Source organism: Podarcis filfolensis (genome assembly GCF_964270895.1).
Source record: "Podarcis filfolensis genome assembly, chromosome: 2".
Lineage (NCBI taxonomy): Eukaryota > Metazoa > Chordata > Lepidosauria > Squamata > Lacertidae > Podarcis > Podarcis filfolensis.
In genome coordinates, this window is record NC_139605.1 from 104,602,835 (window position 1) to 104,624,916 (window position 22,082).

Here is a 22,082-nt window from a genome sequence, read left to right on the forward strand (position 1 = left end):
GCACTTCCACATTCTTCCAAGTCCTAGCATAAGAGTTTGCACAAGAATGCAGTTAACAGAACATGCTCATCAGTGCACTTGCATTTAGATTTCAATAGATGCAACCCAAAGTTTGCGGGCATACAGTTGAAAGCTAAAATATAAAATACAGAGTACTACTACGACTTCCAGGCAGTCTTTAATTCTTGCATCCATTCTAGGGAAAAAACAAAACTCTGTGCCACTGTCCTGTGTCAAGACTCCAAATGTAATAAAATGTTTCCACTGGCCCATGTTTTCAAACAGGTGTCATAACACCACTGCCCAATCGAAACCTGTAATGTGCTCTGGGTAAATGATTTTATAGGTTTTAAGCATAAACACGAGTTTAGAAAGCATAATAAGGCAAAACGTGTGCAGTGCTGGCTCGCATGCCAACAATCCTTTCGGACACAGGACAAAGCGAATTCCTCCTGAGTATGCGTGCATACCCAAAGATGATAATCACCGGAATAATAATAATTGATGATGTGAGGTGGATTTCAAACTTCTATACAGTAGTAATAATAATAATAATAATAATAATGGATTATGTGAAGTGGCGTTCAAACTTCTATACAGTAATATAATAATAATGGATGATGTGAGGTGGAGTTCAAACGTCTATACAGTAATAATAATAATAATAATAATAATAATAATAATAATGGTTGATTTGACGTGGCATTCAAACTTCTACACAGTAATAATAATTATGTGAGGTGGAGTTCAAACTTCTATACAGTAATAATAATGATGGATGGTGTGAGGTGGAGTTCAAGCTTCTATATAGTAATAATAATAATAATAATAATAATAATGGATTATGTGAGATGGAGTTCAAACTTCTATACAGTAATACTAATAATAATGGATGGTGTGAGGTGGCGTTCAAACTTCTATACAGTAATAATAATGGATGGTGTGAGGTGGCGTTCAAACTTCTATACAGTAATAATAATGGATGATGTGAGATGGAGTTCAAACTTCTATATAGTAATAATAATAATAATAAGGCAAGCGGCAACTTCCTCTCCGCCCTCGCCCACCCTCGCGGCGGGCAGGCGAGACGCCGGCAGGGGCGCGCGCGGGGGGAGGGTTCCCAAAGGATCAGCTTCTCGGTTCCGGGAGCGGATTGGTCGGCTGCTCAAGGGAGCGCCCCGAGGGTCGGCCACGTGACACACGCGCGCCGATGGCTGCGGAGTAAGTGGCGGCGCTGCTGCATTTCGGGCGGGCGCTGGTTGCGTCCGGGTGACTCTTTGACTGAGGGGAGGACTCTGGCCGCGGGGGGCGGGGGGGGGGCGGCAGCGCGCGCATGGAGGCGGTCGGGCAGCGCGAGCCTCCGGGGCGCCTCCTCCTCCTCCCAGAGCAGCGGGTGAGGGGAAAACGGCCACGGGATAGGAGAGAGAGAAAGAGGCTCTGGAGTTCACGTGCAGGGGGGAGGAAACACGTGTTAAACTTGCGCTCACTTTCGAAATGTCCAGCTACTTTTTTGGGAGGGTGAGGAAGGGAGGTCCCGCGAAAAGCTGTCGAGCGGGTCCTTTAAGACAGTGGTTCCCAACCTTTGTTTTTGGTCATGCCCCACCTAAGCATCTCTCAAATCCTCATTCTTCCCATATCCTAATGCTTCCCAAATTCTTATTATTCAAAAGGTGAACTCCTATTCACGTGGAGGGAGCCTAAAATGCCATTCACTGAGATATTATTTTCGAATTGCCCCCCTGTGGTTTGGAACCACGGCTTTAAAATGTAAAAGGAAACCTGGATGCGCCCCCCAAAAAACATTAGGTGGGGGTGTGGCAGGCTTCTGTTAGGAGGAGCAGAACTTCACAGTTTGTTGAAGTGTTTCTATTGATTTTTAATACTTTTTTTTGGGGGGGGGCAACTGCCCCTCCTTGGTTACGCCCATGTCCCCCAACATGGGGGAATTGAGAATTGCTGAATTGGAAGGAATCCGGTGAGGGTCATCGAGTCCAACATTGTGTTGCTACTTTTGTTCTGGCAAAATGTGGGGCGGAGAGGTTATCTTTTTAAATATTTTAAAATAAAAAAATTGATACTGAAGTGATTTCAAAGCATAGGAGCCAACTCCTAAGGTCAAGGTCCACGCCCAAATAAAATATTTGAGGGGGCCGGGCTACCCCAAAGTTGTTGGGCATTGCCATTCAGATTGTATGTGCCGTGTCTAGCGATGGATTATGTGGGTCCCCCAATGTTTTATTCAAGTTGTCACTCTCTCTTCAAAGCAATCCATTGCAAGCTGTTGCAGCCTAACAGGATGGCTGCTCTGAAGTTTGTCGCACAGACGTGCACACACGCATACACATGAAATTGTAAATCTGTCTTGCGCTTGGCTATGCACAACTTGAATGCATGACCTTTCGCACACCCTTTCCAACACATGCCTTTGGAGAGGATCCCTAACTTGGCAGAGAGAGAGCCCTGAAATACAGGACAAAACTATTTTCAATACAGGACTAGCATTTGACATTTAAATATGGGACAGTCCTGCATTATACAGGACCGGTGGCAACCCTAAAATGCAGGAACATGAGGTTCCCCATCCCATTTGAAACCATACTGAGCTTTGCAAATGTGCTAGTGGTTTTATTGCTGCAGACTCACATTTCCTCTGTTCTTGTAAAGAACAGCTTCCCAGGGTACTGACTTTTTCTTGGATGAAGTAAGGTGGAGTTCAAACTTCTATACAGTACTCCAGAATTATTATTACGTTTTGTAGGGAGGGAGTGGAAATTAATATGGGCCTTTCTGCATCTGAGGCATTTTGTATTGTTCTGGGGATCGCTGGATAAATTATTTACTTTCTGAAGGGTTAAAAAAAATATGTAGAGTGTTTCCCTGTGGTTGATCCTATATCTTCTGTTGTTCTGCTCCTGACAAAGACAAAGAATGAGCATTATCAGGTGAACAAATGGGTGGAGATTTAAAGGTTTTTTGTTCATTTGGATAAATTTGTTGACACCCTTCTTTAGAAATAAAATTTCCAACCTCTGAGCAGGAGGGTTGGAGTGTGTACCTCTTTACAGTGGTGCCCCGCAAGACGAATGCCTCACAAGACGGAAAACTTGCTAGACGACAGAGTTTTCCGTTTTGGAGGTGCTTCACAAAACGAATTTCCTATGGGCTTGCTTCGCAAGACGAAAATGTCTTGCGAGTTCCTGCGGGTTTTTTTCCCTCCCCCCCTTTTTCTAAGCCGATAAGCCGATAAGCCGCTAAAAGCGCTAATAGCGCTAATCCGCTAATCCGTCAATGGGCTTGCTTCGCAAGACGAAAAAACCGCTAGACGAAGAGACTCGCAGAACGGATTCTTTTCGTCTTGCGAGGCACCACTGTATATGGCTTCCTTTTTTGACTCCAGGGAAGCAAGTGTGCCAGTGCATTTGTATATTGTGGTAGAAGGAAACATTTTCTTAAGACAAGTGTTGTGATTGTTCTCATGAGGTTACACGAGGAGGCTAATAATTTCCATAACATACGTTAGGAATCATCATCTGACAATTTAGTTAACTAAATAGGTCATAACAGTGAAAGCAGCATTAAAAATATACACAAATAGGTCACAAACATTTTGCTCACTGTAAAAGGTAATGTAACACAATCTTTCAAAAATAAAGAGATGGTTACCAAAAGCTCAATAATAGGATAATTTATTGTCCAGTAACAGCCAATCTCATGAGGAATCCAATCAAAGATGTGGATCATTTGACTTCTTAAACGTTTTCCCCCTCTAGAAAAAGGCTGATGCATCTGCATTTGCTGGACAGGAGGAATTTGAAGTGGTGAAGACTTTCAGCTGGAGGCCTGGAAAAGGTACTTTTTTGGGGTGGGGAGGAAATGGCTGAGAAGTACAATCTTAGCTTTGAATACCAGAGATTCCCATATTCCTGGGAGAAGGCCCTGTAGTTCAGTAGTAGAATACATACTTTGTATATCTCCCAAGCTCTCAAACCCTGTAAGAGACTTTGAGTAGCAGAACTGGGAAAGAGGACAGCCACTGCTAGTCTTTGCTGGTCTTGTTCAGTAGATGGTAGCTCCTTATAAAATTACATACATATATTGCTGGGATCTGCCCTCTCGGGAGACAGTGGAAGAGTGCGCCTTCGGGGGTTGAAGTCAAAATGTTGGAGCCTGCTGTGGCTATGTTTTTATCTCCATGAACTGGAACGTGTGCAGAGGAGGACAACCAAGATGATCAGGGGTCTAGAAACCAAGCCTTTTGAGGAACAGTTGAAGTTGCTGGGTATGTTTAGCCTGGAATCGAGGAGCCTGAGAGGAGATATGATAGCCATCTTCAAATATCTTAAGGGCTGTCGCATGGAAGATGGAGCAAGTTTGCTTTCTCCTGCTCTAGAGGGTAGAACTCAAACCAATGGCTTCAAGTTACAAGAAAGGAGATTCCGACTAAACATCAGGAAGAACTTTCTGACAGTAAGAGCCATTCAACAGTGGAATGGTCTGTCTCGGAAGGTTGTGGACTCTCCTTCCTTAGAGCTTTTAAAGCAGAGGTTGGATGGTCATCTGTCAAGGATGCTTTAGTTGAGATTCTTGCACAGCAGGGGTTGGACCAGATGACCCTTGGGGACCCTTCCAGCTCTTACGATGAGAGCTGTGAGGCTATAAACTGAACAAGGAAGTGCTACCATGAGAACCGGAAAGCCATGCTCCCAAGTTTGCAACCTGGGAAGGGAGTTTGGAAGATTACACAAACACCTTTGCTAGCTGAAACAACTTTTGTTATAAATGTTGGATGGAGTAACCCCTAGCATGTATCCATCCCATAGGAGCCAACTCCTAGGGGCCAAGGGGTCTTTGAGTCTCCCCCCCAATAAAATATTTGAGGGCCCCCCCGGCTGATGGTCATTAGCATTCAAATGGTGTCTGTGCACCGTGGCAATGTGATCAATCAGTTATCCAAGGCTTACTTGCCCCCCACCTCACCCCGCAATATTTTATTCCAAGTTGGTACCCCTGATCCACTCTTGTACAATGAGACTAACACTTCTGTTCTGTCCCCCAGTTGCATCCCTTTTGGATGACGCAGTGTCACCCAGCATTTCACACTATTCAATGAAAGTTGCTGGCTACCTCACAGTCATTCTGCACCCCATCATTCTTCCGTCTCTCTGCCACAGTCATTCCCAGAACGACCAGTCTTCCCTCCTCGGATGTGCTTCACAAACCCATGACAACATTTTCTTTTTTTTTTCACTTAACCGCACCATCCCTTCCTCTCTCTGCGCTAACTGCCCCAACCGCCACTTGACCAACATTCAGATTCCCTTCGCAACAGTTGCCAAGGCTTCCCTGAACTGCCTCTCCCTCCCAGCTAGTTACGTTTTTACTTATCCCTTGTTTTCCTCAGTCAACTAGCTTTATGAAATAATATCCGTTAAAACTGAAAGGGAAACCTCAGACAATATTTGATACTAAAAGATTACCAGGTGGGAATTTGTAATATTCAAAGATCGCCTCAAACAACAGCAGTTGTTTTCTGCTGCCACGTACAATGAAGTGAGGAAATGGCTAAGCTGATTTATTGCCTTAACCTATCAAACTCCCTAGGTTTCTGGATCCATTTTGCTGTTTAATTTTTCAAATAAATCAACGAAGGCTTCTTTCTGTATAGGTTTGGCAGAACATGCGGTGGAGAAAGCAAAAAGCGCCCTTGAGGAATTGGAAGACTTTGAGTCACCCTACGAAGACTCTGAGTCAGATGGCGAAGACTTAAGCATGCCCACAGATGCAGCTTTTATTGAGACGAAAACTGTATCTCACTATGTAGAAGAGGACTGGGATAAAGAGTTGGAAGACAACGAAAACAATAGCAATCCTTATGGTAGGTGGATGTTTCAACATGGTTCTTTTTAAAAAAAGAAAAGAAGAAAAGAAATGCTAGAAAGCCAGGTGTCTAGGGAGAGGTGCATTGTGGGAAGATTTCTTTAGAACTGCTCTTGCGATAGGCCAATAAAAGTGTCATAAGAACATAAAAAGAGCCTGTTGGATTGCTGGTCCAGCATGCTGTTCTCATGGCGACCAGCCAGATAAATGTCTGTGAGAATCCCATAAGCAGGACGTAAGTTCAATAGCACTTGTGATTCCCAGCAGCTGGTATTCAGAGGTATACCAGCTCTGATGCCTGTGGTGGTACATAGCTTCATGACTATTAGCCATTCATAGTCATATCCATGAATTTTTTAAAAAAGTATTCTTTGAATAAGTTGTACCAAATTGAGTATGAGATTAAAACTTAAGGGGTGTGGGTGGGTGTTTAAAAGGAAGCTACTATGGACATGTTTTTTTTAACCCACCCGTCTATAGAGGACAGAGTGTGGTGTAAAAATAGGGATGTTTCAAGAACACAAAGGTATCTCTTTTAATCTGTGAAACTTTGGAGATACGCAATCTAAGACTACATGTGTCACTCAGTTCATAGCAACAGCATTAGATGTGTGAGAGAGTGGAGCAGTCTGGGAGAACAGAGTAGGCTGGGTATATGCACCAGTCTTTTGAAAAAGCAGTTGTAAGACAGCTAAAGATCAAAATCTACTTGGCACCTAGATGCAGTGGTTGTCGAGACTACATTGACAAAACGTACATCCTATCTTCTTGTAGGGCCAGCCCTGTCATGAGGCGGAGTAAATCAGCCGCTTCTGGTAGCAGGTGTTGTTGGGTGGTGGCGGCAGCAGCAGTTTGTTGTGCTGTTTCTCCTGAGCCCTCTGGCCATTCCCATTCTGAGCTGGTGCTCTGGAAGCAGCGATACTTCCTTGCTGTTGGTCTGGGTTGGCTGACTGTCTCGCCTAGTTACCTTCTCCCAGTACATCACAGATGGTTGGGAAAAGCCCCCGAGAAAGCAAGCAGAGAGGGAAACAAGCCAGGGCTTGTAGTCTAGCAGCCATCAGACATACACACATATTGCTCTACTCAACATGATGTACTCTGGTGCTACCACTTCTGGATTACAGCATTGGTTTGAGCAGTTAGTGAGCAGTAGCACTGGAGAATATTATCTTCCTGAAACTTGTTCTAATCAATAGAGGAAGTTTCCATTTGTTCTGCATGACTTGCTGACATGCTTATTGCAATATGTGTGGAGTGGTGAAGGAAGGGGAAATTAATTATTCAGTGGTATAACAACAACAACAACAACAAACAACAACAAATTTTCTTGCCATGCCATGTTATTTTACTTAACAACTTGGATCCAAATTTCACTGTGTTCAGCATAGACCTTTATAAGGCTAAAGTAAGTTGACATACTGCTTAAGCAAGTTGATATCCTTTGATGAGAGTTGCAACCGAATTGCAGAATAAGCACACACTGATAAACACTCTTGAGATCCAATTTTGTGTATGTGTTTAGCTTTCTGTTCTCTTGGCTCAAGGAAGAAAGCTGACAACATGGCCTTAAGGGTTGTTGGGAAGATAAAATGATATCCTCTCCATGTATCCTGCCCTAGGCTTATTGGAGGAAGGGTGGGATGAGAGGAATAATTGTTATCAAAAATAATTTGCTCTGATGTCAAGAGGGCCTTATTCCCTAGCGTGGGTTCTTAGAATTGCAGCCTGTTGAAAACAGCTTTATAGACGTAATCATATTGATTTAAAATCACTCAACACTTTAGATTTTGAAGATGTGATTCACTGCGGAGGTTTCTTGGATCAAGAGCCAGTGGCATGTTCAGTTCGAGAAAAGCCTTTGTATGACCCAAGCTTGCACCATGTAGCACCGGTGACTTGGAGACAGGTAGAGGCTATGCCAGTGGAAGGCCAATTTGACGACGCTGTTGACTGAGGTGACACTGGGGTAGAAATGTGGACTTCTAAACTTATATCTCCTTGAAACTTACTTGAGACTCAACATGAACACCTCTTGTATTTTATGGAATAGTTTGTAAAACCTGGAAACTAGAGAAGTGGAAGATCAGAAACTAGGTAGATGGCACTTTTCGCTTTAAACTGGCTTGGAAATGGTATAGGTTTTATTTTTCAGTTTAGCATGCTGTTACTTTGAGCTGCTTATTACTTTCCCCTTGTCTTGTGTGCAATTTTAGTTATTTGATTTGACACGAATGACCTCATTGAGCTGTCAATCCATATTTGTATCCATGTTACAAACTCTACGTCGTAACTGTTGCACTTCAGTTTTCTTGTAAATGTTATTTATTAGACTTTGGTGTTCTGACAGGGTCGCTCCTGAAGAATACAGGCTTTTTGAGTGTGTACAATGTGTGTGTCTCATTTAATGTGATTGTCAATATAAATGTGGGGGAAATGGCTGATGCAACATACTGCTTTGGCACCTGAATGCTTTTGCCTGCCTTCCATTGATTTAATCATGCAAACACAATGGAGCTCTTATCAGCAAACACAAGATAATCCCCAATTAGTTCGAGAGCTATCATCACCTTGTCTTGGATTGAGCCTCAAACTTGCTTCCATGCACCTGATTTCCTAGAAACCAAGGAGCTCCTGTGCTGACCCTGTGCCTTTCCCCAGTAAAAAGGTAAAGGACCCCTGACAGTTAAGTCCAGTCATGAATGACTCTGGGGTTGCGGCGCTCATCTCACTTTTTTGGCCGAGGGAGCCGACGTTTGTCCGCAGACAGTTTTTCCGGGTCATGTGGCCAGCATGACTAAGCCGCTTCTGATGAAACCAGAGCAGTGCACGGAAATGCTGTTTACCTTCCCACCGGAGTGGTACCTATTTATCTACTTGTGCTTTGACATGCTTTCGAACTGCTAGGTTGGCAGGAGCTGGGACTGAGCAACAGGAGCTCACCCCATCGCGGGGATTCAAACCGCCAACCTTCCGATCGGCAAGCCCAAGAGGCTCAGTGGTTTAGACCACAGCACCACCCACGTCCCTTTGTTCCTGTAGTTCATTGCAATTGCAGCCTGTGCATATGCAGTGCCATTTACATGGTGAAAACGTTCACAGAAATCTGTGCAACGTGGCACCTTTTCCGTATATCGCACTTTGGCACTGAATTGAGTTCACTAGATGCTTCCTGCCAGCTGTTGCCTTGAGTCTCTGGTTATTTCCCGTAGATACAAATAGAACATTGTGACCTGGTGTTTGATGTTGATGCCGAAACTCTTGAAACACTTCTGTGTACGTGTGTGAAGGCTGATTTCTCCTTTGAGGATTAATTTGAGTGACGCCTGCTATTGCAGTCCATGCAGCACAGCCCCTAGAGGGCAGCACCAACCCAGCCCATAGTTTATGGCCTGTTTCCTCAAACAATAGGGTGCAGCGGCAAAGCGATATAGTCCGAGACATGTTTAAGTGTTGATCAGGTGATACTGTGCAGATGAAATTGTGCTTAATTGGGCCAGTGAGGTTCCCCACCCACCCCCAAAATTGTAACATCTTGTAACTCGCATATTTTATCTGCCAGTTATCAGAATAATAATTAAAAAACCAATGATGATTTATATTTTTTGGTTCATTTTAATTGGTATCCAGCTGCACCTGCCATATTTGAAAGCAAATTGAGCTGCCCTTTCCTATGAGCTCAGAAAGAATATCGCCTTGTCCTTACTCTCGTTTTCAAGGGATCAAAATCAATACATAGAGAATTAGACTGCACATCATTCCCGCATAAAAAAAAGCTCAACAACTTTGACCCAACCCCCCCCCAAAAGGGGTAGATCACTGCCAGTTTATAATTGTGTGAGTAGATCATCACAGTCTCTTGGAAGTTGGCCGTCCCTGGTCTATCCCACCCCATTGCTAACAATGACTTCAGTATCTGCGTCTGGATCTTACATAGCTGAAGTATCACCGTCCATGCACAAGAAGGAAGTATTCATTTGGGGGAAACCCCATGTTTGCAGAAGTACAATAAATGTTTAGGAAAAAAATAAAACTGGGTGAGCCCCTCACCCCAAGCCCCATAAGGACTGAAGCCTACTCAGTAGTCACAAAATGCCGGCTGACTTTTGGGTGTGGACCCAGTGATAAGAATAATGGAACGAAGTATCTCAGAAAAGTGTTGCTGGCTCCCTGCTTGGTCAGAACCCTGACCAGGAGCACCCCACACTGCAACATTTTGTTGCCACTCCCCCTTACTTGGAAATAATTGTCATACGCAGACATTCCTCCATTTATTTATTTTTTATTATCAGGAGATGCAGAACTGGGTGTCACTAGCACAGTAGTAGCGGCACTTGAGCTCAAACCTTTGGCAAATCTCCCCTGGGGATTTGAAACAAATGTTAAGATGGTACGGGATATGAATACAGTGGTACCTCGGGTTACATACGCTTCAGGTTACAGACTCTGCTAACCCAGAAATAGTGCTTCAGGTTAAGAACTTTGCTTCAGGATGAGAACAGAAATTGGGCTCCGGCGGCATGGCAGCAGCAGGAGGCCCCATTGGCTAAAATGGTGCTTCAGGTTAAGAACAGTTTCAGGTTAAGTACGGACTTCCGGAACGAATTAAGTACTTAACCCGAGGTACCACTGTATTTGTGGCACTGCGTGAGACAACACTTAAGAGATGGAGCTGCTTTAACCTGAGGCACCATCTTCTGGAACCTGTCAAACAGGTGAGAAAGGGATGGCTGGGAAAAGACGCCTCTGTTCCCTAACCCTGAGAGCCAGTCCTGAAGGATACTATGGTTGATGGGAGAAAAAGCTACTGAGAGGTCTGGGGTTTACTATTCTTCTTCCAGAGATAGTCATCAAAGGCAGACTCCACGCAGAAACTGGGCCAGAAGCCAGACCGATAAATTATCGCAATCAGTATTATGCAACAGTCTCCAGAGTTGTCCTGCCACCACATGCTTGATCACTTTCCCCAAGAATAGGACGCTGCAGAGGAAGCAAAAATAACTCTTGGCTGCTTATTTTATTTGATGAGAGAATGCTCCAAAGAGGCAACCCCTCCATTGTGCATTCTGGAGTCATTTTGGACTTGCAGCTGTCCATGGAGGTGCAGATTAATTTTGTGTCCAGGGCTGTTGTCTACCAGCTCCACCTGGTATGTCGGCTGAGACCCTACTTGCTTGTGCACTGTCTTACCAGAGTGGTACACGTTCTGGTTATTTGCTGTTTGGAATACTGCAATGTGCTCTATATGGGGCTATCTTTGAAAGTGACTCGGAAACTAAAACTAATGCAGAATGCGGCAGACTGGTACTGGGAGTGGCGCCTGGGACCATATAACACCAGTCCTAAAGGATCTTCACTGGTTCTCAGTACATTTCTGAGCACAATGTTGCATACCTTCCAACATTTCTCCAAGGAAAATAGGGACTTCCAGTTCCATAATGATCATTTTACTATTTATACTCCACACATCTTACTGGGTTGCTCCAGCCACTCCGGGCAGCTTCCAATATATATAAAAACATAATAAAACATTAAACAGTAAAAACCTTCCCTATACAGGATTGCCTTCAGATGGCTCAGGGGTCGGATAACTCCATACCCTCCAACGTTTCTCCAATGAAAATAGGGACGTCCTAAGGAAAAGTAGGACATTCCCGGATCAAATCAGAAACCGGGACGGCTTCTGTAAAACAGGGATGTCCCTGGAAAATAGGGACACTTGGAGGGTCTGGTATTGGTGCTGACCTTTAAAGCCCTAAATGGCCTCGGCCCTTCATACCTGAAGGAGTGTCTCGACCCCCCATCATTCATCCTGGACACTGAGATCCAGCTCTGAGGGTCTTCTGGTGGTTCCTTCACTGCAAGAATGGAAGCTACAGGAAACCAGGCAGAGGGTCTTGTCAGTAGTGGTGCCCACCCTGTGGAACGGCCAAGGTGCTGATTGACTATATAGTGGTACCTCGGGTTAAGAACTTAATTCATTCTGGAGGTCCGTTCTTAACCTGAAACTGTTCTTAACCTGAGGTACCACTTTAGCTAATGGGGCCTCCCACTGCACGATTTCTGTTCTCATGCTGAAGCAAATTCTTAACCCGAGGTACTATTTCTGGGTTAGTGGCGTCTGTAACCTGAAGCGTCTGTAACCCGAGGTACCACTGTGTAACCTCTAGAGAACATCTGAAGGCAGCTCTGTATATGGAAGTCTTTTAATGTGCATTTTTTAAATGTTTTTATATACATATGTGGGAAGCTGCCCAGAGTGGCTGGGCCAACCCAGTCAGATGGGCGGGGTACAAATAATAAAATGCTGCTGATGTGGTAGAATCCAAGGAACAGCATCAACATTGTGGATACAATTAAATTATGCTTGTAAGTGATGCACGCTTTAGTGAAGCACCTGCCAAAGATTGTATTTTTTGTGTGGAGGTGGTTGGGAGATCTTTGACAATCTAATTCTTTCTTTCGCAAGGAAAATGTTCAACACCCCTCCCCCTTAATTGCATAGAATTCCTCAAGCTGTGCATTTCTTACCATTTCCTTAAAAAAAGAAGATAACTGAGGAGGTTTTGTTGTTGTCAGTTGCCTGGCAAACTGTTACATCATTAAACATGTTTAGCCTGAAAGTGTCTCAGTTAGTGTCTGCAGTTCCAGTTGTAAAAAAAAAGGGGTGTGTGTGTGGATGCAAATAATTTCACAGACCGGGAGAAAAATGCTGAAGACAGCAGCTCTTCCTAGCCATCTGCTATTCTTAGGGATTCTAGTCTAAATCCCTGAGAGTCTGGCAGAGGTCACCTGGATTAAGCAGGCCGATAAATTCTAGCACTCTCATGAGCGAATGGCAAAGCTCACAGTTTAACAAGGACATTCTGTGGATGGAAGCCAGGACCAACTTTGGGAACTTCCTGTGACCATGTGCTGAAGTGCTCCCTCCAGATGCTAAAGAGTATTGCAAGCATCTTTATTTTTTATCTGCATTTATAATAATAAATATACAGTATACCACTAATACCAGCATCTTAAAAAGTAGAGACATCACCTTGCCAACAAAGGTCTGTATAGTTAAAGCTATGGTTTTCCCAGTAGTGATGTATGGAAGTGAAAGCTGGACCATAAAGAAGGCTAATCGCCGAAGAATGGATGCTTTTGAATTATGGTGCTGGAGGAGACTCTTGAGAGTCCCATGGACTGCAAGAAGATCAAACCTCACCATTCTTCAGGAAATCAGCCCTGAGTGCTCACTGGAAGGACAGATCCTGAAGCTGAGGCTCCAATACTTTGGCCACCTCATGAGAAGAGAAGACTCCCTGGAAAAGACCCTGATGTTGGGACAGATGGAGGACACAAGGAGAAGGGGACGACAGAGGATGAGATGGTTAGATGGTGTTCTCGAAGCTACCAGCGTGAGTTTGACCAAACTGTGGGAGGCAGTGGAAGACAGGAGTGCCTGGCGTGCTCTGGTCCAGGGGGTCACAACGAATCGGACACGACTAAACGACTAAACAACAACAACAACAACATACCACTAATTCATAAAATATATCAAAACATTAAAAAATATAAAACATACAATAACAACATGAAAAGGCAAAAACAACAAAAGTTAAAAACAAGCATCAATGAACCGCTGATCTAAAGCATTAGACTCCTGTGATTGGCAGGCACTGTAGAACCTCTGGATTGGCCAGGCCTGGTAGAGGGGCCAGGAGCGCAGACTTCTGCCTTTGACAGCTCCCAATACAGCATCACCTGTTGCCCTGTGCCTTCAGCATCTCGCCTTTCCATGTCCTCCAGGCATGGCGGCAGCATGGCGGTCCAGGACTCCCAGATCAGGATTGGTGGAGTTGCCACACAGACTCATTTAGCTATTTTATAGGTTGGAACTGAGGAAATCAGACATATTTAATGTCCAACAAAATACTGGCAGATAATCAGAAGTGGCTTCAAGATTCAGTGCTGCACTTTTGAGAGAAGGATAAGAAATCTACCCTTTCTTGCAAGCTTCCCTTGCCCCCTGTAGAATCTTCCCTGGCTCTTTCACCTTCTGCTCCAGATGTGGATTTCCTCTTGTTTTGCAAATTTGCAGATTCTGAATGGGGAATGGCTGATGGGATCTGGGTTAGCCACATCTCCCTGCACCACGCCTCTGCTTGGATCTGTGGCCTCTGGAAGGAGATTTTTATTACCTGCTGGGGTCATGCACAATTACTTGCCCCTCTGTCAAGGGACAGAGAGCCCAGCAAGAGAGCCCAGCTATATGCACCAGCTGCCCCAATTACATGCTCTTGTGGAGAGCAAAGAGAGTCTGGACCCTGTTAGAAACATCCTGCAAAGGGCATGTGGGCGTGTGCCACAGCTTCTTGCAGTAGTCATTAAGGCTTTGATTAAGCTTCTTTGTGTAACTGGTGACAGGATGTTGCAAACTAGGCCATGCTGCTGCTTGCAATTTACTCTATTGCTGGTACTGCTTGAAGTTTCAATGTAGTTGAAGTTTCAATGTTGTAAACAGCTCCCACCTCTTCAATACAGTAATCCCATGATCTGGCAGGAAGAAAAGTGAACCTAGCCTTATTTTTGCTGCTCAAGGTTGATTCCAACGCAGGAGATGGTTTGTTTCCATGCGGTCACCGTGTTTCTGTAACTATCGGCAAGAGGAAGCTCACGAATGGAACACGTTCAATTCTGGATCAGAGAAATTGATTGCTTTGCAGCAAACTCTTCTTATCAGTCCTAGGGAGGCTTGACTGGATCATAGCTGTCAACTTTTTCCTTTTCTTGCGAGGAATCCTATTTGGAATAATGGAATTTCCCTTAAAAAAATGGGAAACGTTGACAGCTATGGTGAGGTCCTAAGAGATGGAGAGTGATGGGAGAATCTGGATACGTAGGGAGGAGATGCAACCCTGAAAAGAGATGAGGCGAAGAAAGGTGAGTTCCTGGACATTTTCTGCTAAAATGCTTAGAAGGCCCTGCTGGGCTTAAGCCATTCCCATGCTTAAAAGTTTAAGCTGGATCTTGAATATCCTGTGCCTTTAAATCAGGGTTGTTATGGACCCCCAACTCCCAGCATGGCTAATCGTGGTCAGGGATGAGGGGAGATGCAGTTCAGAGACATCTGGAGATCCACATCCTGGTTTTTACGTCAAACACAGAATGCTATCTTGAATGAGGGTAAAGCGAATTGAGGCTCCTTTCTGCTAGCTCTCATTACCAAGACTCTCAGAAAAGCCCTTGAGAAACACAATCAGATTTCCCAAGGAATAGGCACTCCCTTCGTGCAACTGCCCTTCCAAACAGTTCTTTTTAAGGGCAGTGATTCTTAAGGTCACTATACAGTGATTAGTCCTGTAGTAAAAGAGCCCTGTTGGATCAGACCCAAGTCCTATCCAGTCAAATATCCTGTTTCCCATCATGACTATCAGATGCTTCTGGGAAGCCCAGAAACGGGGCATGAGCAAAAGGAACACTCTCTCCAGCAGCTGATCTAAATAAATTAAAGGCATCGCCAAGACTGAAATACTGTTTAGAGCTGCCTCAGGATACATAGATACACACAAACATTATGGTAAATCTTTAACTGTGTTTATCGGAAACGAGCCAACTTGAACTTCACAAAGGAGGTGGCAAAAATATACCAAGCCCCTTTCTTATTGAAAGAAACACAATTCCTTTAATTCCACACCATTCCAGAAACACAACCACTTCAGTCATGTAGAATCTCAAGACATTTCTTCGTACATCACATGACTTCTTCAGTTCCTTTGAAGTTTGCCAAGGAGTCTCTGATGAAGGAATTGCCTGCTCCATTCCAATATACCACTTGCAACAGCTAGGAAGTAAACAAAAGGACTCTGGCAATCATTATTGTGTGGGATTCCCCCCCGACAATCTTTTTTTTCCAAAAGTTTAATTATGTGTCAAATTTCTTTTAAATTGATTAAATCCAGGTAATTCTAGTTGTTACCAATATCTGTGTCTTTGGCAGATATTGAAGAAACAAATGAATGAGCAACAGCTACTCATTTTTAAATTGAAAGTCTATTTTTAATATTTAATTCTTCTCATTACTGTGCTAAAATAGCCTCAATTAATTCCCTATTATAGTAACAAACAAAGACCAAAATAGCCTCATGACTCATACTATAAACTGTTTGTTCTTCCCCCAGCCCTATTGGTTCATCAGCTAAATATTTAGTTGATTAGCCGAATGATTAAAATGTGCAGCATTTAATTAGAATTTTTCAAATCGTTGCAGGATACTCTATAATTAAAAGCAGCTGCCACAAGGGGGCAGCCTTTAGCAATAGCCTGCAACATTCTCTGGAAGCACCGAATATAAATCTACACCATTGTAGATTCTGCAGAAACAACTAGCACTGTATTTGCACTAAGACACTGCGGAACTGGCCAATCAAGGGAAAGTAAAATGGCAAGCCCCTTTCTTAGTTGAAAAAAAGGAGGAGGAGGAACTGGTAATAAGAAAAGTAAGAAAATGTTAGAGTTGGGTCTGCAAAGTTCGTCGGCATAATACAGCCTCTCCTGAGCTAGTCTGGGCAGGTGCTAAAACAGAATGAATGCAAAAAAGAGGGGGGGGGACAGTATTTGTCAAAATGAGTTCCAAAATGCCCACTTAAAAAGTGTTTTTCAAAAGTTACCCTCTTTTCCCGCATAGGAAAACAACAACACATTTGGTCAGTTAAAAATTGGTTACTTACAAACTCTCCAAAGGTCAGATTCGTGTGCCTCAGAAAAGTTCAACAGGGAGTAAAACTTAGTTTAGTTACAAAGTGGTGAAAGTTTCTAGATTCTTCTCTGGTGATCACTCATACCCGAGTAAGATTGTTTTCCATAAACACGGTTTTAACAGTGAGTCTGTAAGTGACTGTGGAGGCCAATTCTGGATTCACACGCCCTTCACACGTAAGATTGTTTTCCATAAACACAATTTTAACAATGAGTCTGTCAGTGACTGTTGAGGCCAATTCTGGATCCATGCGTCCTTCCACAGTGGGGACATTGGTTTCTGGGCGGGAGTTAATATGATAGCCATGTTCAAATATATAAAAGGATGTCACATAGAGGAGGGAGAAAGGTTGTTTTCTGCTGCTCCAGAGAAGCAGACACGGAGCAATGGATCCAAACTACAAGAAAGAAGATTCCACCTAAACATTAGGAAGAACTTCCTGACAGTAAGAGCTGTTCGACAGTGGAATTTGCTGCCAAGGAGTGTGGTGGAGTCTCCTTCTTTGGAGGTCTTTAAGCAGAGGCTTGACAACCATATGTCAGGAGTGCTCTGATGGTGTTTCCTGCTTGGCAGGGGGTTGGACTCGATGGCCCTTGTGGTCTCTTCCAACTCTATGATTCTATGATTCTATTCTATGATTCTAAGTTTGTGCGAGCCATGCGGTTTTGCTGGAGCAACCAGTTCAAACCTCTTCATACACTGAGCTGCTCAGGTAGACTGCAGGAGAACAAAGGCTTGTTTATCTAGTTCCTCCCAAGATGAAGGGCCGTGGACATAGCTAAGCCTGGCAGGACAGCTTACTTTGTGGTATTAACCCTTTCATGCATGAATTAAACTTAAGCAAGTTGGTTATATGAGGCTGGTTAACCCCACAGTTGCCATGTTAAGCCAGCAGAGCTGATAGCTGTGGCCCCTGATCCTTCTCAGTCTGCTTAGGACAGTGAAGTTCCTAGTTAAGCACCTACCTTTTCTCTGCTATTGAAAAGCGAGGAGTTAAGAAGAACTGCAAGAAAGCTAATGGTATTGCAGGAATCAGCCAAGAGCAGGCAGGGAAATAGCCTTTTATAGCTTCCAGACAGAGGGATCCCAGAAATAGCATATACGTTAGCAGTTGAATTGACATTTTGAAACAGGTAAATCTCGCCATCATTTTAGCACCCTATTTGATTTGTGTTTTTTTTAAGTCAGCATCATTTTTTAAAAAATGTATGAAGCTGCGGGAATAGGACAAAATGGGGAGTGAATGGATGGATAGACCCAAATAATGTTCTTTATTAAAAATTTTTTTTTTTTTTTTGGAGACAGGGAAGGCTTTTCCTCTGTTCTCTTTATTGCTAGTTTGTTTTTTCATCCATTAATATATTAATCCCATATTAGTTGATTTAAGAGTGGATCCTGCAGGGAGACATGATGAAATGGATGAATTATTGTTGAAATTGGTTCGGACAATTTCATGCCGTGATTGTTCAAAGCTATTTGAGAAATAGGCAGCATTGTTCAAAGTGGACCATTCCTCTTGAACTTTCTCCTCAAGGAGGCACCAAGGCTTGTTGTCCTTTATACACCTCAAATATTGTTGATCTCCACACGGTCACTTCCTGCCTCCTGAGGGGAACCATTTTATGACGCAAGTCTACCAAGTAGAAAAGGCCTATTAACCAGAAGTCTGGTGGTCAAAACAATAGTAATGTCTATTGGGTTTGGCCAACCTATTGAGCAGAAATGGTCAATGCCTAGACATTTGTATTCTGTTGGGCCCAGATAATGCTTGATTACTTGGCTTGCCCTCTTTTCAATAGTTGAACTTTTTATGAGAACATTAAATACGCTGGCAAACTGTCCGTAAAAAGCTCCCAGTGTGTTTTAATCCAAAGCGATGGTGCCGATTGCATTCCTAGACAGCAAAATTGAGAACAGAAGTGCCAAGTGTACAAAAGCAGAACGTTTAAGATCATTGAGAATAAAGAAGAGCCTCACTGTTAATATTATTAGCTCACTGTAGATACTTGAGAAGTGGGACAGGGAGAGGCTGACCCAAATGGTTCGTGCAGGTTTAAAATAGCCCTAGATGGGGTAGGTTGCCAAGGGTCAAGCTACAGGAAGAAGATCTAGAAATAAATATCCATCTGCATAGCCTTTTGCAAGCAGGTGCACAGCTACAAATCAACATTTCTTCTCTAAAAGATGTCCTGGGCCAGATGAGTCTCCAAATCCCCAAACCTGAATCGCTTTGATTATGGAGTTACACTAACATTATAGGACTTAACACCATAGCTTTGTTTGGAGCAGGGAACACAGTTGACAAGGTCATTTATCCAAGGCATGTCCCCCTGAACACATCACCCTTCTGGATTAAGATTATGCAGCACAGCCAGTCCTGGCAGAAATGTGTCCCAAGCCACAGGCCAACTGCTAGTTTGTGTTTTTGTTACATGGAACAAACAACATTTTATGTTGTATTACTGTTGTAAATGGGGAAGCTGTTGGAACTCCAGTAGATGGGCCATGTTGCATTTCCTAGATAGGTCATCTTTGAGCTGGGCAGCATCTTAAGAGAAGCGACGAGGACCAGACTGGCACCGCCATGGTGAGATGTCCCATCTGGAATATTTAACAGCACCCTATGAATTGGGTAGAGTAAATTCCCCAATCCAACTCCAATCCATATCATTGGGGGCAACTGGCAGGGAAGCGAGGAACTGACAGCAACAATCTCTAGTAGTTTAGTTCATCTGGGGGGGGGGAGATTATTGGTTTGTTATTGGTTGTTTTCTTTGTTTTTTATGCTTTTATATTGTATTTTTGTGTTGTGAACCAGCCTGAGATATGCGGATGCCAGGGGGGTATACAAATTTTAACAGCAACAGCAAACCACATTGTGACCACCACTTTACATGGTGCTGATGACAGCTGAATCCAATTATTAAAGACTCTCCTCCCTGAAAGAGAGGGGAGTGGTTGTGGGCGGGAGCCCGAGCACCGCCCAGCAGGGGGCGTTGCCCCCTGCCTCCAGCTCACCTGGCTGGCGCTCACGCCCCCCCGATGGCCACCCAACCAGGTGCCATGGAGGGGGCGTGTTCAGCAGCCTTTTGCTGCAGTGCCAGCCTCTCCCTGGCCTCATTCCTCATCTCATCGTCGTCCCATCGCGACGGGATTTTCATTGCTGTAACCAATAAAGTTGTGGCCTTTTCTAGCCCATCAACCTTATATCACTTGTCCTTGTGTCTTCATTTCACTTCGCGGGGGTCGGGTCCTCGAACCACAACTGGATCTTATCTGCCACTTTTCCCCATTAAGGTGAGACTTTGACATTGTTGTTGTTGTTTAGTCGTGTCCGACTCTTTGTGACCCCATGGACCAGAGCACGCCAGGCACTGCCTCCCGCAGCTTGGTCAAACTCATGCTGGTAGCTTCGAGAACACTGTCCAACCATCTCGACCTCTGTCGTTCCCTTCTCCTTGTGCCCTCCATCTTTCCCAACATCAGGGTCTTTTCCAGGGAGTCTTCTCTTCTCATGAGGTGGCCACCAAATTTTCAAGAAATTAGCATTATGGGTGTTATACCTCCAGCAAATCCTAGAGGACCAACCCATTTTGGAAGTCTAGCAAATGTGTGATACCACGGATGTATAATACTGATGTACAAGCCTTTCTGAAAGTTTTTTTTTTTAAGCTGACATGCACTGAAATATCTGATCCTTGTTTACATAAATAAGAACATTCTTCACTATGAATGGATCTGCTTAGAACTCTCGCCCATCTTTTGTTAGCTTTGTTTTCCCCTAATTTCAAGTTCAAAAGAATATTATATATTAGTAATCTTTTAATGGCTGTTGAGTCAGTTAAAAAAGAAGCATTTTTTATTACTCTTGATTAATGCAAAAAAAATTTCATTAAACAAATACCATTATCTGTAATATTGTAAAACTGGAGGGCCTTTAATGTGATAATACTTAACATTTGTATGGTAGTACAGATGTTACTTCTCGTGTCTTGCAGTCATTAAAACAACCCTGTAAGTCCATTTATTGCAGACAGAAGTCCTGAACTCACTTGCGACCCTCTTGACAGTGGAAATAAATGAGCCAGGAACACAGGGATGGTGCCTTATACCAGTAAAGGTGATTTGTCCATCTATCCCAGTCTTGACTATCATTTTCAGAGCCTCTGGCAGAGAAGAGGTGGGAAGAGGATAATGGGGCATTTTTTGTTTCTACCATTTAGTCATTGAATTTGTGTATCTAAAGCAGGGATGCGGCCACCCAGATATTGTTGGTCACCAACTCTCGTCAGCCCCAGACAGCATGGCCAGCTGATCAGAGAAAATGGCAATTGTTCCAGGTGCAAAATTGTTAGGGGGTGCAAAATTTCAACACCCAGTGCTGCCTCAATACAGCTGCATGCTTCCGTTGCTGGGCTCCGTTGAAAATGGCTTATCCATGTTAACCAGGAAGTGACATCTCCAGACAACGGAACGGAACTTCTTTTATTATCTTTGCAGCTGCAATCTCCTGGGTGACGTGGAGTTGAATGTGCATGCGTACTCCGCCTGTTTCCCTCCCTTCCACCCTACCTCCTCCACACAGCCCTGGGCACTGGCAACCCATGCTACGCCACTGGTTGCCACTCCAACACTGCCCCTCCCTTCCCCCCTCTACATGGCCCTGGGCACTGGCAACCCACTCTACGCCATGGGGCCTCCCCTCCCCACTTTTTAACCTTATGTTGTAGTATGTGGCACAAATAATCTGTGCAGTGAATGCAAACTAAATCAGCTCCCTGTTGTGCTTTGAATCCACCTAGTTGTGATGTGTTGCTTGATTTCCTTGTGGGTTATGTCCTACTTCACTCATTAACTTTGAATTAAAATAATGGACACACAAAACAGTGGCTGGGATGGCTGGCAGCCTTAGCGGAACTGCATGTATTTAAGAGTGGAACTGCACGTTGCAAAGAAAACGGACCTGCTGCCCCAAAGAGTAGCATTGCCTGAGATTTCCTTTCCCCTCTCCACAATGCCTGGGTCAACTTAAGCCCTTGCTTGGTCCTTGGTGGGCAATTTATCAACGTGGAAGTTTGCTGGAGTGGCAGAAATCACGATGCCTTTGTTTTTGTAAATTCTGTACTTTGCCAGGCAGTGGATGAGGGGACATTTATGCCTTGCATCCCTACCATAACAGTTCACAGCAAACAGAAGATCCTCCCCCCTAATTCTTGCATATGCTGCAAATCCACTAAGGAAGTGGTTAATGAAACCATATGGTGGTGCATATTTGGAACCCAGAAAAATGCTTTTCAACTGCAGCTTTAATAGATGCAGAAATGTAGTGGAAATAACATTTTGACATCTCAAAGGGATGCTGGTGTTGTCTCACAGAGTCATTTAATGTTTTTTTTAATATTTGACATTTTATTACATTTTTATATATGCCGGAAGCCACCCAGAGTGACTGGGGAAACCCAGCCAG

General features: G+C 43.9%; 1 protein-coding gene and 1 long non-coding RNA gene across 7 annotated transcripts in view; both read left to right on the forward strand.

Annotated features, from left to right (window-relative positions):
* Nucleotides 1-22,082, forward strand: part of LOC310755762 — a 1,619,227-nt gene that overhangs the window by 895,689 nt on the left and 701,456 nt on the right. The gene's annotated exons all lie outside the window — the stretch shown is intronic.
* On the forward strand, nt 1,251-8,264 carry LOC310752076 (uncharacterized protein). Of its 6 annotated transcripts, none has more exons than XM_083591776.1 (5): nt 1,405-1,518; nt 2,922-2,942; nt 3,771-3,849; nt 5,666-5,875; nt 7,662-8,264. In XM_083591776.1, the coding sequence occupies exons 1-5, from the start codon at nt 1,495-1,497 to the stop codon at nt 7,829-7,831; spliced, it is 504 nt and encodes a 167-aa protein (XP_083447902.1). In that variant the 5' UTR covers nt 1,405-1,494; the 3' UTR covers nt 7,832-8,264. The 6 variants fall into 6 exon arrangements, with proteins under 6 accessions (XP_083447900.1, XP_083447901.1, XP_083447904.1 ...); XM_083591777.1 differs by having other exon boundaries at nt 5,675-5,875; XM_083591774.1 differs by lacking the exons at nt 1,405-1,518; nt 2,922-2,942 and adding an exon at nt 1,251-1,393.

Bases quoted from the DNA above. Each gene is read 5' to 3' on its own strand.
- LOC310752076 (XM_083591774.1), top strand. From the start codon at position 1,334: ATGGAGGCGGTCGGGCAGCGCGAGCCTCCGGGGCGCCTCCTCCTCCTC. The intron at 1,394-3,770 runs GTGAGGGGAAAA...TTCCCCCTCTAG, and splicing joins TCCTCCTCCCAGAGCAGCGG to AAAAAGGCTGATGCATCTGC. The intron at 5,876-7,661 runs GTAGGTGGATGT...TCAACACTTTAG, and splicing joins AAACAATAGCAATCCTTATG to ATTTTGAAGATGTGATTCAC.